At 42.2% G+C, this 18,533-nt stretch overlaps 1 protein-coding gene across 1 annotated transcript in view; it reads left to right on the top strand.

The window, feature by feature from the left end:
- FKBP8 (FKBP prolyl isomerase 8) overlaps nt 1–18,533 on the top strand; it is a 72,792-nt gene that overhangs the window by 32,658 nt on the left and 21,601 nt on the right. The window contains exon 7 of the mRNA XM_033954993.1: nt 1,578–1,655. Coding sequence (XP_033810884.1) covers nt 1,578–1,655 — 78 coding nt within the window. The remainder of the gene's footprint in view (nt 1–1,577; nt 1,656–18,533) is intronic.

The following is an 18,533-nucleotide window of genomic DNA, read 5'->3' as shown; positions in this document are numbered from 1 at the left end:
CTCATCCTTGAAGCAGTTGAAGTTTCATTTTAAGGCTTTTTCCCTCTGCCACACAAAGAAGGTAAGAAACAAAGATATATTTGTTAGTGAAAATCAGAATGACAAATTTTGACCATTAGTTCATGAGAACTAAAAATAAAAATGTTGTGTGATTTGTTTTTTTCAAAATGAGAACTAAATTGTACATTTTCTATTCCTATCTGGAATAGAATAAAAATTACTCCATAAATTAGGGCTGTACTGAATATACATATTCAATTCATCTCCGAATAGTGCCTCAAATATTCGTATTCAGCTAAAAAGTGATTTAAATTTGAATATAAATAAACCAAACCTTTACTGTAGTAAATTGTACTGAAATAAACATTTGATCTTTGATTTCATATTGCTTCTTTTATTTGTTAAAGTCCAAAGCCCATTATTTGAATTCAGATGAATAATATTTTTCATTATTCATATTTAGCCAAATGGTAAAATATTGTACGTTTTCTTAGTGAAAATGGTTTAAGAGAAACAAAAATTTGATACATATACAGTATATGCATAACTTGAATTAAAATTTTCAGAAAAGGATCAAATGAAAACTAGAATTAAGATTTATTGCCAGAACTAGACTAAAATAAGAATAAAAATTATGTTTTGTAACTGAACTAAAATTTTATGCTGAACTAAAATATCACTGGTAAGAAGTCATTTTTTTATTGCTTAATTTCTCCTCCCTTCAAAGAGATGAATAAATTCTTCAGGATATGCAACCATTTAGGTATGCTAATCATTTTGATTAGCTGTATTCTTCCCATTAGCATTAGAGGTAGGGTTTCCACTGCTTCAGCTGCCTATCCAGTTCTAAAAGGAAGGACGGTCTGTTCCCCTGATACAATTTCTATATCTGATTGGGTGTTACGATGCCTAAGTACTTCAGTTTACCTGGCATGCACTGTTATCCATTTCCTATCTTGTTCTGTAGTCAGCCCCAATATTGTAGATTTCTCCAAACTGAGACGTAACCCAGTAAAACCACCACATATGGCAAGGTGTTTGGGTTCTTCAGCAATACCAGATCATCATCTGTGAATAGTTGTTTTCAGCTCTGAAGCCCCAGTCCTTATTCCTGTTATCTGACCATCCTGAATTCTTTGGAGTCAGTGGCTCCATACATAGTACAACAAACAGTGTGGATAATGGGGACATCCATGTTAAGTGTTCTATTTTAAATGGAATGCCAGCAACACTATTGCATTTGTTATAATTTGAGCCCAAGATTTCTGAATCCAGAAACGCAGATACCCCTGAAAACTAATCACATTCCCATGACACTAATCCTGCGCCTTGTCAATGTCCAACCTAGCAAGGCTTGTAGTTGCAGCCACTAATGTTGGGGATTGCATTTCACTTCTGATGGTTTTTAAAGGAGGAACTGACTGTTTGAATTATTCAAATACTTTGAGATGTATGCTGTGCATTTTGCAAAGAGCTGCCAGAAGCTCTAAGCCAGCATTTGCCCAGCAGCCAAAGTACAAGCTATATTCTTTCATCTTTTTGCTCTTAATGCACATATGTTTGTCTGGGCTTTGCAGGTTTTGGCACAGCAAGGAGAGTATGCCGAAGCCATCTCCATCTTAAAGAAGGCATTAAAACTGGAGCCCGCAAGCAAGGTTTGTCACTTCTTTTCTGATTGGTGATAACAAGCCCTGTGCTCCCCTGTTTTGAGGTGGAAATAGCCTGGCAGCATCCAGTTGTTGCACTAGATTCTAGGACTGCCTTTTAACCCTAGATCTCCTTTGTATTAGTATTCACACACTTCCACTGTTCCTCATTCTATAACTTTGCTCCTAAATTTAAGCACCATTTGCGCTGTTTAAATTTATGGAACATCAACACTTATGCACGCTAGGTGAGCTATAATTTGTATATATTTTTTTAATGAGTGTGGAACTTGGTATAGCATGTACATGCAAAGAAGGGTGTTGGAAGGGGAGGAATATGGGCACGACCAATATTTACATGTTTAATTTAAAGGGGAAAGAGGGAAAGGGACTTGTATACTGGCTTTTTGTAGTTTTTCAACCACACTCAAAGCAGTTTACATGCAGATACTTCAAGCATTTTCCATACCTGTCCCAGTGGGCTCGCAATCTATCTAACGTACCTGGGGCAGTGAAGGATTGAGTGACTTGCCCAGGGTCATGAGGAGCAGCACGGGGTTTGAACCCATAAGCGTGGCTTTATGAGTTATCTACTAGTTCATGGGTAGGCAATTCCGGTCCTCGAGAGCCGGAGCCAGGTCAGGTTTTCAGGATATTCACAATGAATATGTATGAGATGGATTTACATGCACTGCCTCCTTGAGATGCAAATCTATCTCATGCATATTTATTGTGGATATCCTAAAAACCTGACCTGGCTCCAGCTCTCGAGGACCGGAATTGCCTACCCCTGTACTAGTTAGTTAGTTTCATAGCATGTTCCTAGTACTTTTTGAAAGGGTAGTCACCCATACCCTGTTTACACTAATCATGGCTTTATCAAACTTTCATATCCCTTTTTATCCCACGACAAGCAGGCAACATATTCTCCACATATGGGTGACGTCATCCACGGAGCCCCGTCATGGACAGCTTTTCAAGTAAACTTCCCAGAAGAATCAGGGCTTTTACTCAAGGGTCATTCCATGTCAAGTGATCAGATTCTTGGAAAGTGCCCTGCATGACCATCACGGATTTTGATGAAACTTCATATGCAGAGTTCACCATGTCTCAAACGAACTTTGGTAAAGTTTTAGTTTCGCCTGTGGAATATTTGTGGAGATATAGCCATTTGTTTGACCCCATACCACAATGAAATACAGTACAACTATGACATTCTGACAACTTTGAGACACAATATCTCACGAGCTATGTTTCCAAAAAAACTGAAACTTAGCTACCCTGCACAACTTTTGGAGCTCTATTCAGTGCTACCAATAATAATTTTTGTCGAGCACTGAGTGAATGGCTGAATTATAGTAAACTTGGCTGAAAAAATTAGTGCTCCAAAAAAAGTCAAAGTTTGACATTACTTAGCTCCCACAATAATTGAGTAATAAATGCGAAATCTGGTGCATAATGTCTCAGTACAACGTTGTTTTCAAAAGTACAATTTCAACCTCCAAGCTCTTTCCATTAGTTTACAAATTAAGTGTAAAGTTGCTAATTTGTGTAAAAAGGCCAAAAATAGGGTATTTTCAGCCTGCTTTTACAGAAAAATACCTTTTAGAAACTCTTTCAAATCAGTCTCATTAGAAAGAGCATATTTCAAACCCCCTAGAAAAGTGGACTTCATTTTTCAACGCAGGTTAACAATGGCTGAAAAAGGGGGACAAAGTTGGGAGACGTTGCCACGGCAACAACCTCTATTTCAACAAAGTTCTGTCATTTTTATTGTTACAGTTTTGTATTGATGTAGTATTACTACTACTCTATTGCGTTGGTCCATGGTGACATTGTCACTACCAGTTCAAGAGTTTGAACTGGCAACCCCATCGCCATAGGGGTCATGCCCGATAGCTGTGCAATACCAGCCACGGGTGGGCCACTTCGTCCAGGTTCCCAAGCCTCGCATTTGGTTTCTTTGTCAAGGTTCCAAAGCCTTTTGTTGGTATCTTTCTGGTTCCAAAGCCAATGATTAGGGTGTCTTATCCTAGGTTCCCAAGCCTAAATTGGGTATCTTATATGGTTCCCAAGCCGAAGTGGTCCACTTTGTTGGCATCGATTCGTTGGTATCCATTTTAAACTGAATTAATAATAATGTGGATCTGAAAAAGAAAACAAGTTGTAATTTGTGATCTGCATGCAACAAAATTATCACCTCAATTTCTAGTTAGGAATAATCATTAATTAAGAACAATATAATTGTACCCAAAGCTTGAGTAAAAATAAACAGGGAAAAACAGTGTGAAAAGTGACATAATTGTAAGTTGAAACGTAGGCCGTTGCCATGGTGACATCTCCCAACTTTGTCCCCCTTTTTCGGGCATTGTTAACCTGCGTTGAAAAATGAAGCCCACTTTTCTAGGGGTTTGAAATATGCTCTTTCTAATGAGACTGATTTGAAAGAGTTTCTGAAAGGTATTTTTCTGTAAAAGCAGGCTGAAAATACCCTATTTTTGGCCTTTTTACACAAATTAGCAACTTTACACTTAATTTGTAAACTAATGGAAAGAGCTTGGAGGTTGAAAATGTACTTTTGAAAACAACGTTGTACTGAGACATTATGCGCCAAATTTCGCATTTATTACTCAATTATTGTGGGAGCTAAGTAATGTCAAACTTTGACTTTTTTTGGAGCACTAATTTTTTCGGCCAAGTTTACTGTAATTCAGCCATTCACTCAGTGCTCGACAAAAATTATTATTGGTAGCACTGAATAGAGCTCCAAAAGTTGTGCAGGGTAGCTAAGTTTCAGTTTTTTTGGAAACATAGCTCGTGAGATATTGTGTCTCAAAGTTGTCAGAATGTCACTGTCGTACTGTATGTCATTGCAGTATGGGGTCAAACAAATGGCTATATCTCCACGAATACTCCACAGGCGAAACTAAAACTTTACCAAAGTTCGTTTGATACATGTGGGACTTTGTGCATAAAGTTTTATCAAAATCCGTGATGGTCATGCAGGGAGCCCTTGATCACTTTGACATGGAATAACCCTCAAGCTATTTTCTCGTTCTGAAGAAGACGGGAGGTCTACAGCCAATCCTCGACTTCCAACACCTCAACAAGTTCCTAGTAAAAGAAAAGTTTTGAATGTTGTCTCTAGAAACTCTGTTTCCTCTGTTAGAGCAAAACAATTGGCTATGCTCTCTAGATCTCAGAGGCTTATACTCGAATACTAATTCATCCAGCTCACAAAAAATTTCTGCAATTTCAAATTGCACATCAACATTTTCAATACAAGGTTTTATGCTTCGGCCTAGCCACCAAGGGTGTTCACCAAGTACCTGGTGGTTGTCACAGCAATGTTAAAGATCAAAGTTTTCAAGTTTTTCCCTATCTCGATGATTGGCTCATAAGACATTTCTTCCCAAGGAGAACGCTTGGCAACTCGATCAACAATTCTGTTTCACCAACATTTAGGATTTGAGATCAATTTTCCTAAATCTCAACTTCAATCTTCTCAGAATCTACAGCTCATAGGAGCCTTACTCGATACCATACAACTCAGGGCATTTCTATCACTGCAAAGACAGGACAACCTCATTCAATTTTGCAGTCAAGTCTATCATCTTCCATTCATCTCAGCCAGACAGATGATGAGACTGTTAGGTCACATGGCCTCTACAGTCCATGTTATCCCTTCACCAGACTTCATCTCAGGACAGTTCAGTGGTCTCTTGCATTTCAATGGTCTCAGGCTTTTGATCTATTTTCACAGAAGATTACTGTCGCATCACTGTGTCAATCTCTTCAGTGGTAGATGAATTCCTCAAATATTTCCAAAGGACTGTTGTTTCAAATACCTCCTCAGACCACAGACTCGCCAATGTATGCTTGGCGTGCTCACCTGGATGGACTCCGGACATAGGGTCTTCTGTTCCTAATTAGACCAATCAATTGGAGCTCAGGGAGATTCGGAATGCTTTCCAATCACGTATTTCTTGTTCGCACAGACAATCAGGTTGCCATGTATTGCATAAACAAATAAGGAGGCATGGGTTCTTTGACTCTGTCAGGAGGCCCAGAAGATTTGGAACTGGGTAGTTGCACGAAACATATTCCTAAAAGCAGTCTATGTTCAAGGAGCACAAAATACTCTGACCGACAAACAACAGATTTCTTCAGCCACACGAGTGGACGATTCACTCCAAGGTTGTGCAGCAGATTTTTTTCTCAGTGGGGAACTCCTCAGATATTTATTTATTTAGTCATTTATTAGCCTGTCCTCCCAAAGGAGCCCAGAACAGGTTACAGGAGTACATTCATAGTATGGGTAGGACAAATTTTAGTGAGGCATAGACTTTACAGCATGGACAAAGGGGTTTAGATTACAGCTAGTCTAATTACAGTATAGACATAGCATTCAGACTTACAAATACAGACTTAGTGGATATAGGGTAGTTTAAATTGCAGCATTTTTAGTGTAGATATACTAGGAAGTGAAGTAGCTTTTCTTTGCAGATGGGTGCATCTTTGTTGTCAGAGAATGTGGTAGTAATTCAGGTTATATTTGTGGTGGCATGCAAGTTTTAGCGAGATTCCGTTGGTATATTAGGTGGTGTCTTTGGGATTCCATTCGTCCAGGGTGTAGACGTGGGTCTTTAAGGAGATAGGCCTATTTGCGTCCCCCATTAATCACAAACTGCCTCGATTCTGTTCCAGGCAATACTCTCCTCATCAGATGGAGGCAGATGCTTTTCTCCTCAATTGGATATAAGAACATAAGAAGTGCCTCTGCTGGGTCAGACCAGAGGTCCATCGCGCCCAGCAGTCCGCTCACGCAGCGGCCCAACAGTTCCAGGATCTGTATAGTAGTCCTCTATCCCCTTCTATCCCCTTTTCCTTCAGAAAATTGTCCAATCCCTTCTTGAACCCTAATATCGTACTCTGTCCTATCACGCCCTCTGGAAGCGCATTCCAGGTGTCCACTACCCATTGGGTGAAGAAAAACTTCCTAGCATTGGTTTTGAATCTGTCCCCTTTCAACTTTTCCGAATGCCCTCTCGTTCTTGTAGTTTTTGAGAGTTTGAAGAATCTGTCCCTCTCCACTTTCTCTATACCCTTCATGATCTTATAGGTCTCAATCATGTCCCCGCTAAGTCTTCTCTTCTCCAGGGAAAAGAGCCCCAGGTTTTCCAGTCTCTCATTGTATGAATGGTTTTCCATACTCTTTATCAAATGTGTCGCTCTCCTCTGAACCCTCTCGAGTATCGCCATATCCTTCTTAAGGTATGGCGACCAATATTGGACGCAGTACTCCAGATGCGGACGCATCATCGCCCGATACAACGGTAAGATAACTTCTTTCGTTCTGGTTGTAATACCCTTTTTTATTATACCTAGCATTCTATTCGCTCTCTTGGCGGCCGCTGCACTGTGCCGACGGCTTCATTGTCTTGTTCACTATTACCCCCAAGTCCCTTTCTTGGGTACTGTCACTCAATAGTATCCCTCCCATCGTATAGCTGTACTTCGGATTTTTGCTTCCTACATGCAAAACTTTACATTTCTCTACATTGAACTTCATCTGCCATCTCGTCGCCCACTTTCCTAACTTGTTCAGGTCCCTTTGTAATTCTTCGCAGTCCTTTTTAGTCCGAGCACCACTAAATAATTTGGTGCCATCTGCAAATTTTATTATTTCGCACTTCGTCCCTGTTTCTATATCATTTATAAATATATTGAATAGCAGCAGTCTGAGCACCGACCCCTGCGGAACACCACTCGTGACCCTCCTCCAGTCCGAGTAGTGGCCCTTCACGCCTATCCTCTGCTTCCTACCCGCCAACCAATTTCTGATCCATCTGTGTACGTCTCCTTCCACCCCATGGTTCTTCAGTTTCTGAAGTAGGCGTTCATGGGGTACCTTGTCAAAGGCTATTTGGAAATCTAAATATACGATGTCTATGGGGTCCCCTTTGTCCATCCGTTTGTTAATTCCTTCGAAGAAGTGCAGTAAGTTCGTTAGGCACAATCTCCCCTTGCAAAAGCCATGTTGGCTTGTGATTAGAAGTTTATTTCTTTCAAAATGCTCATCGATGTTGTCTTATCAGCGCTTCTGCCATTTTCCCCGGAACCAAGGTCAGACTTACCGGTCTGTAGTTCCCCGGGTCACCTCTTGATCCCTTTTTAAAGATGGGCGTAACATTGGCTATCTTACAATCCTCCAGGATCACTCCTGTTTTCAGGGATAGATTGCAAACTTGCTGTAGTAGTTCTGCTATTTCCTTCTTAAGTTCATTCAGAACCCTTGGGTGGATTCTGTCCGGGCCCGGCAATTTGTCAGTTTTTAATTTTTCTAGCTGCCTATGTATGTCTTCAAAGCTTATTTCCATGGATGTTAGTTTATCTGTTTGGTCTCCTTTGAAGATTTCTCAGGTTGGATGTTGGATGTTTCCTCTTTTGTAAATACAGGCGAAAAGAACATGTTTAGTCTTTCCGCCACTTCTTTCTCCTCCTTCACCACTCCCTTCCTGTCTCCGTCATCCAGCGGTCCCACCTCCTCCCTAGCCGGCTGCTTCCCTTTAACATATCTGAAGAACGGTTTGAAATTTTGTGCTTCCTTGGCTAGCCTTTCTTCATATTCTCTTTTGGCTTTTCTAACCACTCGGTGACATTCTTTTTGATACTTCCTGTGCTCTTTCCAATTCTCCTCAGTTTTGTCCTTTTTCCATTTCCTGAATGAATTCTTCTTATCCCCTATCACTTTCTTCACTTCTTTGGTTATCCACGCCGGGTCTTTTGTTCGATTCTTTTTGCACCCTTTTCTGAATCTTAGAATATGCAGATTTTGCGCCTCGATCACCGTGTCCTTGAATAAAGACCAGGCTTGCTCTACAGTCTGCCATTTCTTTGAGGTGTTCCTAAGTTTCTTCCTTACCATTACTCTCATCGCTTTGTAGTTTCCTTTCTTGAAGTTAAAAGTTATCGCTATGGTTCTTTTCCCTTCGGTATTCCTACTTCAATTTTGAACTTGATCATATTGTGATCACTGTTTCCCAACGGTCCCATTACTTCCACTTCCTTCGCAGACCCTCTTAGCCCATTTAAGATTAGGTCCAGAGTGGCATTCCCTCTCGTCGGTTCTCTAACAAGTTGATCCATGAAGCAGTCCTGTATAGCCTCCAGGAATTTGGTCTCTCTAGCGCATTGGAGCTTCCAAGACTTCAATCTATCCCGGGATAGTTGAAGTCTCTCATAATAATCGTGTTAGCGCTTTTGCATTCTCGCTTCATCTCGGCTTCCATTTCTTCATCGATAGCTTCGGTTTGCCCAGGTGGACGATAGTACAGGCCCATCTTTATCTTGGGCCCTTTCCTTCCTGGTATTTTAACCCATAGCGATTCCAAATTGTTGGTCGTCTCTGCTGTGTCCACTCTGGTATGCTGTGTATGCTTTCTTTTATGTATAGGGCTATTCCTCCTCCTTTCTGACCTGACCTGTCCTGGTGATAGAGTTTGTACCCCAGTAGTGCTGTATCCCATTTGTTTTCTTCATTCCACCATGTTTCAGAAACCCCAATGATGTCTATGTTCTCAATATTGGCCCTGACTTCTAATTCCCCCATTCTGTTCCTTAGGCTCCTTGCATTTGTATATATGCAATTTAGGTCCTGGTATTTTTTTGTCTTAATTTCCTTTTGCTGTGTTTAGAACTTTATTTTCTTTCCTTGTGCTGCAATCCTTTTATCCTCCTCTTCTTGGTTAGTCTACTCCTGTGTTTTGCCTGTTGTTTCTTCCCAGCATTTTTCTCCCTTAGTATCTTCGCAGGATACCTTCTTCCGAATCGTTGACACTTAGTTGACTGTCGGCTTTCCCCTTCTTCTTAGTTTAAAGCCTGTTCTATTCCTCTCCTGATGTTGTTTTCTAGAAGTCTAGTTCCCGCCACACTCAGGTGTAGTCCATCTCTCCTGAAGAGCTTGTTTTTACCCCAAAACGTTGTCCAGTTCCTCACGAAGTGGAACCCTTCTTCTTCACACCATCTCCTCATCCAAGCATTTATTGATTGTAATTCCGTCTGCCTGTTCACATCTGCCCTCGGTACTGTTAGGATCTCTGAGATCTCGGTACTGGTAGGATCTTCTGAGTCCTCATCCTCAACTTCTTTCCCAGAATCTTGAATTGTTCTGTCAGTGCACTTCTTCTGTAGTCTCTTCTGCTGACATCATTTGTCCCGATGTGGATCACTACTGCAGTCTCTTCTGTCTCTGCTTCTTCCAGGATTTCTCCAATTTTGTCCACGATGTCCTTTGTTCTCGCTCCTGGGAGACAGGTCACTAGTCGATCCTCTCTCCCACCTTCTATGTGGCTGTCTACATTCCTTAGGATTGAGTCTCCCACTAGGATCGCAGACTTTCCCTTCTTCAAATTTCGCTTCAGTCGCAGGTCTGTGTCCTCGGTGTGCTTTACTGCTTCCTCTTCTAGGTACCGGCAAGACCTTGCCTCACCTTCCTGCTGAGTTCTTCTATGGGTTTCTTCTTCCTTGAAGTCTGACTGCTCTTGCTCTCTATTCCTTGCGGGTGTAGCTTTTGCTAGTGTGTTCTCTTCTGTACCTGCTTCTTCCTTGTGTGTGTGTGTGTTCCTTCTGTGCCTGCCTCCCCCTTACCTTCTGTGCCTGCCGCTTCCTTGCCTTGCTGCCTTTTGCTTGTGTGGGATGTCTTTGCTATATCTTACCTTGTATGTGTGTTCCTTCTGTGCCTGTCTCCCCTTTACCTTCTGTACCTGCCGCTTCTTTACCTTGCTGGCCTTCCCTGGTGTCCTTGATTGTGGTGACTTGGCCCTTCGCAAAGGTGCTCTCGCTAAGGCGAGTGCCTTTGCCACTCGCCTTCGCCGCAAGCCGAATGGCTGCGTGCCGTTGGCTCCTCCCCTTTTAAGGGGGAGTTCAGATAATGACTCTCCGATGCGGTGGGAGTGGACGGAGCTTACTCTTGCCGCTGCCCCTGGCTTCCTGCTCCTCTTTACCTCCTCTCCTGGCTCCTTTCTTGCTTTTACTGTCCTCCTTCTGCCTGCTCGCTCTTGCTAGTTTCTCCTAGCTCCTTCTATCTCTGCACTGAGTGCGCCCTGGCTCCTCCCCTTTTAAGGGGGAGTTCAGATGATGACTCTCCAATGCGGTGGGGGTGAGCGGAGCTTACTCTCGCCACTGCCCCTGGCTTCCTGTTCTTCTTTGCCTCCTCTCCCGGCTCCTTTCTTGCTTTTACTGTCCTCCTTCTGTCTCCTCCTTCTGCCTGCTTGCTCTTGCTAGTTCCTCCTAGCTCCTTCTATCTCTGCACCGCGTGCGCCCTGGCTCCTCCCCTTTTAAGGGGTAGTTCGGATGATGACTCTCCAATGAGGTGGGGGTGGGCGGAGCTTACTCTCGCCACTGCCCCTGGCTTCCTGCTCCTCTTTGCCTCCTCTCTTGCTTTTACTGTCCTCCTTCTGTCTCCCCCTTCTGCCTGCTCACTCTTGCTAGTTCCTCCTAGCTCCTTCTATCTCTGCACCGCGTGTGCCCTGGCTCCTCCCCTTTTAAGGGGGAGTTCAGATGATGACTCTCCAATGCGGTGGGGGTGAGCGGAGCTTACTCTCGCCACTGCCCCTGGCTTCCTGTTCTTCTTTGCCTCCTCTCCCGGCTCCTTTCTTGCTTTTACTGTCCTCCTTCTGTCTCCTCCTTCTGCCTGCTTGCTCTTGCTAGTTCCTCCTAGCTCCTTCTATCTCTGCACCGCGTGCGCCCTGGCTCCTCCCCTTTTAAGGGGTAGTTCGGATGATGACTCTCCAATGAGGTGGGGGTGGGCGGAGCTTACTCTCGCCACTGCCCCTGGCTTCCTGCTCCTCTTTGCCTCCTCTCTTGCTTTTACTGTCCTCCTTCTGTCTCCCCCTTCTGCCTGCTCACTCTTGCTAGTTCCTCCTAGCTCCTTCTATCTCTGCACCGCGTGTGCCCTGGCTCCTCCCCTTTTAAGGGGGAGTTCGGATGATGACTCTCCGATGCGGTGGGGGTGAGCGGAGCTTACTCTCGCCGCTGCCCCTGGCTTCCTGCTCTTCTTTGCCTCCTCTCCCGGCTCCTTTCTTGCTTTTACTGTCCTCCTTCTGTCTCCCCCTTCTAAACTAAACTAAACTAAGCCTTAAGTTTATATACCGCATCATCTCCACGGAAGTGGAGCTCGACAAGGTTTACAAAGCTTAAAAAGGAAAATTTACAAGAGCATATAAACAGATTTACAAGGGCATATAAACAGAGGGGATGTAAGCAAGAGAAGAGGTGTTATATGTTAGAGAATAGCCAGGTTTTCAGTTGTTTTCGGAATAGTTGAAGGGTGCTCAGGTTCCGATCCTAATCGTTCTTGCTAGTTCCTCCTAGCTCTTCTATCTCTGCACCGCGTGCGCCCTGGCTGCTCCCCTTTTAAGGGGGAGTTCGGATGATGACTCTCTGATGCGGTGGGGGTGGACGGAGCTTACTCTCGCCGCTGCCCCTGGCTTCCTGCTCTTCTTTGCCTCCTCTCCCGGCTCCTTTCTTGCTTTTACTGTCCTCCTTCTGTCTCTCCCTCCTGCCTAATCGCTCTTGCTAGTTCCTCCTAGCTCCTTCTATCTCTGCACCGCTTGCGCCCTGGCTGATCCCCTTTTAAAGGGGAGTTCAGATGATGACTCTCAGATGCGGTGGGGGTGGACGGAGCTTACTCTCACCGCTGCCCCTGGCTTCCTGCTCTTCTTTGCCTCCTCTCCCGGCTCCTTTCTTGCTTTTACTGTCCTCCTTCTGTCTCCCCCTTCTGCCTGCTCGCTCTTGCTAGTTCCTCCTAGCTCCTATTTTTCCTCCAATTCCTCTTATTCTCAAGACGCTGGTCAAGCTCAAACAAAAGTCAGCCACCATGATCCTAATAGCTCCTTGGTGCCCAGACAACCGTGGTTCTCCCTTCTACTTCAGCTCAACATCAGACATCCAATAACTACAGATGACAGCTTGGTACCTTTTGGCATGACCTCAACAAATATAATCTTTCTGACCCTGTCAGAGCCATTTTGGATGCATCCTGAAAACCTTCCACACAGCAATGTTATCGACAGAAGTGGACATGTTTTTCAGCGTGGTGTGGTCTTCATCAAGATGCTTCATTCTCCTCTGTTTCTTCAGTGTTGGAATACCTTCTGCATCTATCCAGCTCAGGTCTTAAAACCACTTCTGTCAGATTTCATCTTAGTGCTATCGTTGCTTTTCACGTTCACGTTGATAATAAATCTCTGGCTGCACATCCTCTCATCTCCAGATTTATGAAAGGTCTTTTCAATATCAAACCGCCTCTCAAACCGTCTTCGGTAATTTAGGATATTAATGTTCTTTCACAACTGATGAAGCCTCCATTTCAACCAATGTTGTCGGCTCATTTTAAATTCCTCACTTGGAAAGTGGTATTTTTAATCTCCGTCACTTCTGCACAGTGAGTGAGCTTCAAGCATCCAGCCCACCTTTTACAGTTTTTCACCATGATATGATGGTTCTTCACACTCTTCCTACCAAAAGTTGTATCTGAGTTATCAATTTTCTTCCCAAAACCTCATCCTATCGAGACAGCTTTTCCATACATTAGACTGCAAACGAACCGTGGCTTATTTACAAAGGACTTAGTCTCATAGAAAGTCTCCTCAACTTTTCATCTCCTTTGACCCAAATAATCTGGGCAACCCTGTCACCAAGAGAACCATTTCCACATGGCTTGCAACTTGTATATCTTTTAGCTATGCTCAGGATGGGTTGCAACTCGTGGGTCATGCTACAGCACACAGGGTCCAAGCTATGGCAGCTTCAGTTGCATTCTTATTCTCCACCCCAATTGCTAAAATCTGCAAAGCAGCTACTTGGTCCTCAGTCAAGTTTCAAGTTCAAGTTTCAAGTTTATTCAGATTTGATTAATCGCTTTATCTTAATTCAAAGCGATGTACATAATAAAATTACAATTTAAAAAGTAATACATTAAAGAATGTTGACTAAACTACTGACATATTTGACAATACTGGAAACACTTAGGAAAGAGAAGGGCTAGAAGTTACATTATAATATAAAGATGGGGAAAACATTTAGGGAAAGTACATGAGGCAGGGAAAAGAACAAAGTCTTGGAATTATTTTATAATGAAATTATTGTTGACTTATAAAGGCATCAATAAATAAAAAAGATTTCAGATTACTTTTAAATTTTTCTAAGTTGGTTTCTTGTCTCAAGTGGTAGGGTAAGGAATTCCAGGTTTGGGGTGCAGTAACAGAAAAAATGTATTGGCGTCGTGTATTTATGATTTTAAGAGATGGAATTGTTAACAAATGTTGTTCAGTAGATCTAAGTGTTCTATTCGTTGTGTAAGGGATTAGTAATTTATAAATAAAGGCCGGGGTTTTAAAAAAAAGAGATTTGAAAGTGAGCAGACTTAGTTTATATATGATTCTATGAGCAACAGGAAGCCAATGAGCTTCCTTAAGAAGTGGAGTAACGTGATCGAATTTTTTGGCTTTGAAAATGAGCTTAATAGAAGTATTTCGTATGATCTGTAATCGTTTGATTTCCTTTTGAGCTATGCCTTTAAAAAGTGCATTACAGTAATCAATCTTTGAAATAATGAGAGAATGGATGAGAATATTAAGAGAATTATTGTTAAGGAATTGTGCAACAGATCGGATTTGACGAAGCCTAAAGAAAGATGACTTTATGACATAGCTGATATGGTTATGAAAGGAAAGTTTATGGTCAAAGATGACGCCTAATATTTTAATATTGTTTACCTCTAGTAGGGGATGGTCCTTGATAGTAATCGGAAATTTAAGCTTTGGATTATCTTTCCAAGGAAACAGTAGTACATTGGATTTATTAATGTTTAATGCGAGCCTGTTATTATTTAACCAAAGATGTATTTTCTCTAATTTTGCATTTATCTCTGAAGTATTTAAAGGGTTGTCAATATCTATGGGGTGTAAAAGTTGAATGTCGTCAGCGTAAGCGAAGACATTAAATCCAATTGATTGGCATAGAGTTAATAATGGGGCAAGAAATATATTAAATAAGAGCGGAGACAGTATGGAACCTTGTGGGACGCCATTTACGGAAGTAAAAATATTAGAAGTAGTGTTATTAAAACAAACCGAAGAGGAACGATCTGAAAAGTATGATTGAAACCAAGAGAGCACTTGGTCTGTGATTCCTATTGATTGAAGTCTATGTAGTAATAATTCATGATCGATCGTGTCGAAAGCAGATGAAAGATCTAATGAGATTAACAGAACAGACTGATGATGGTCTAAGAAATAATGAATTATAGTGGACATGCCTATTAGTGAGTGTTCGGTAGAGTGATGTTGCCTGAAGCCAGTTTGGTTTGGGTGGAGAATGTTAGTTTTTTCGATGAAGTCTGAAATCTGATTAAATACTATCTTCTCGGTTAATTTTGACAAAAATGGTAGGTTGGCAATAGGTCTGTAATTTGACATGTCTTCTACACTAGTTTTGTGGTTTTTGATAATAGGATAGATGATAGAATGTTTCCAAGTTTTGGGAACGATGCCTTGTTTTAGACTTTCACTAACCAAGGTAAGAATTGCAGGACCGAAGATCGTAAAAAATCGCTTAAGAAAAAAAGGAGGAACTGAGTCGTTTTGAGAACCTTTTATGTTAATAGAGTTAATAGTGGATTTAATCTATGTTAGATTAGGAATGTTAAAAGTGGAACATTTTGAGGATAGTACACTAGAATCAATTTGCACTTGACTAGAGGAATTTAAAGTAAAAGTGGATCTGATCTTATCAATTTTCTCGGTAAAAAAAATAGCTAGTTCCTGAGCGGAGAGGTTAAGTTCACCTTCTTGATTTTTTCGTTTGTTAGAATATGTGATAGAATTTAGTATACGATAGAGAGTAGAAGAATTAGTAGCTTTTTGAATCAATCCTGAATAAAATTTTGTTTTAGCTTGATTTATTTTTGATTTATAAAATTTAGAATGATCTTTAAATAATTCTGAATTACACAATGATTTATCTTTTCTCCATTTTCGTTCAAGAGATCTTAATTGTTGTTTAATGAGTTTGAGTTCTGCTGTGTACCAAGGGCAGTGTTCCCGCTAAGCTGCGCTGGCGTGCGCTGGCGCACAAAATATTAGGTCGCAGCGCACAAGTTTCTCGTCACAGCGCAGGACCGGCAAGATTGACTCATTTGAACTTCTGCAAGATCAGCATCGGAAGCGTGCGCTGGGCCGGAGAGATCTTGGGGAGCCTCCGACAGTGGCTTTCTCCCCTCTCTGCAGCTCTCCTTTACTTCCCAGCGCAGCGATTCACGAAGGCAGCCTCGGGGCTTTTGCTGAGTCGCGGCTGCCTCTGATGATGCAACTTCCTCTTTCCTCAGAGGCGGCGCGACACAACAAAGGACCCGAGGCTGCCTTCGTGAATCGCTGCGCTGGGAAGTAAGAAGAGCTGCTGGGAGGGGAGAAAACCACTATCAGTCTGGGAAGCTGCTGGGCAGGGGAAAAAAGGGACAGCTGCTACTGGAAAGGGAGAAGGAGAGATGCTTCTGGGAGGGGAGGAGGGAAAGGAATCTGGGAAGCTGCTGGGCCAGGAAAAAAAAAGGGACAGCTGCTACTGGAGAAGGAGAAGGAGAGATGCATCTGGGAGGGGAGGAGGGAAAGGAATCTGGGAAGCTGCTGGGCCAGGAAAAAAAAGGACAGCTGCTACTGGAGAGGGAGAAGAAGGAGAGATGCTTCTGGGAGGGGAGGAGGGAAAGGAATCTGGGAAGCTGCTGGGCAAGGAAAAAAAAGGGACAGCTGCTACTGGATAAGGAGAAGAAGGAGAGATGCTTCTGGGAGGGGAGGAGGGAAAGGAATCTGGGAAGCTGCTGGGCTAGGAAAAAAAGGGACAGCTGCTACTGGAGAGGGAGAAGGAGACGGAGAGATGCTTCTGGGAGGGGAGGAGGGAAAGGAATCTGGGAAGCTGCTGAGCTAGGAAAAAAAGGGACAGCTGCTACTGGAGAGGGAGAAGGAGACGGAGAGATGCTTCTGGGAGGGGAGGAGGGAAAGGAATCTGGGAAGCTGCGGGGCCAGGAAAAAAAAGGACAGCTGCTACTGGAGAGGGAGAAGAAGGAGAGATGCTTCTGGGAGGGGAGGAGGGAAAGGAATCTGGGAAGCTGCTGGGCAAGGAAAAAAAAGGGACAGCTGCTACTGGAGAGGGAGACGGAGAGATGCTGCTGGGAGGGGAGGAAGGGAAGAGAGTTACTGCTGGACAGGAGGCTGGGAGAAAGAAAGAAAGGGGGCAGGCAGGGAAACAGAAGGAAAGAAGAGAAACAGAAAAAAAGAAAGAAAGGTCAGGGAGAGAGGAAGAAAAAGTTGGGGGAGGGAATGAGGTGTGGAGGAGAGAAAGCATACAGGCTGATAGAAGGGAAGAAAGATTGGATGCACAGTCAGAAGAAGAAAGTGCAACCAGAAATCACCAGACAAGGTAGGAAAAATGATTTTATTTTAAATTTAGCAAAGTGGAGGCAGTATTACCACAGTTTTCAAAGGAATTTGCCCAAATAACTTAATAGTTAACTGGGTAAATTCCCAGAGATGAAAACTTCCCTTCACTTACTATGCACAGTTCTGAATTTATATCTGCTGTCTATATTTTACAATATGGTCCCCTTTTACTAAACCGCAATAGTGGTTTTTAGCGCAGGGAGCCTATGAGCGTCAAGAGCAGTGCTGGGCATTCAGCGCAGCTCCCTGCGCTAAAAACTGCTATTGTGGTTTAATAAAAAGGATGGAGGGTATATTTGTCTATTTTTGTATGCTATAAAAACCAAATACAGAGAGAGACTGAGAGCTGTTGACGAAGAGCTACGTGTGTGTCTTTCTTCCATTCCAGCCAGAATATCAGCTTTGTGTTCAGCCAAACAGGCCCAGGTTTCGCACTGAATAAAGTATTTTATAATTTTTATAATTTTTATTTCATAATAAAGTAATTATAAAATACTTTCTTTGTGTTTATTTGATTCCTATTCAAGAGAATTACTTTATATATAGTCAATATAGGCAGAGAGTTAAATTTTTTAACATTTTCTAATGGTGGTGTGCCTCGTGATTTTTTTCATGAAACAAGTGTGCCTTTGCCCAAAAAAGGTTGAAAAACACTGGTCTAGAAATTGAAAGCATCAAACGTATTGTCTTCTGGACTGTTTTTAATTTACAGTTTACACATATGGATGTAACAGACATAACTACATTTGTTGTAAAACATTTATTAAGATATCATTTCATCCCTACAATTTCTGTGTTCTTAAAAATATTATTTAACGTTATTTAATTTAGCGTGTAGGCCTAAAATTCCTTTGAATACCTCGTCCTCATGTATCAGCAACTTTGACAACATATTTATTTGGCTCATAACTTGCTGGCGCCCGATATTTTTAGCTCACAGTGAAAAAAGTTTGCTCACAACACCCGCCCGCTTAGAGGGAACACTGAGGTTGGTAGATTTCCTTGCTGGAATAGTTTTAGTTTGAAGAGGTGCAACTGTATCTAAAAGATGACAAATGTTCGCAGTCCAAAGTTGAAGAGAATCATCCAATGAAGAGGAAAAAAAGACAGAAAGATCTGAAGAGTATGCAGTGGAAATAGTCTCGAATGATAGTTTATTGAGATCTCTAAATTTAATTGTTTTTTTGGAAGTTTGAGGTTTTATAGCTGTGAGAAAATAGGATATTGATATCAAGTAATGATCCGACCAAGGAACTGGTTGGCTGAAATTAAAAGAGTAGTTGTCTGTTTGGAGTATTGGAATAAGTGCCATGTCAATGGAGTGTCCTAAATAGTGAGTTGGGGCTAATATAAGAGGGAACAAATCTAAATGATCAATGTGCGATAGAATATT

The sequence above is a fragment of the Geotrypetes seraphini genome, chromosome 8, assembly GCF_902459505.1.
Source record: "Geotrypetes seraphini chromosome 8, aGeoSer1.1, whole genome shotgun sequence".
In the NCBI taxonomy this organism is placed as follows: domain Eukaryota; kingdom Metazoa; phylum Chordata; class Amphibia; order Gymnophiona; family Dermophiidae; genus Geotrypetes; species Geotrypetes seraphini.
Note: the sequence above shows the minus strand (reverse complement) of the source record. Positions and strands in the feature narration are given on the sequence as shown.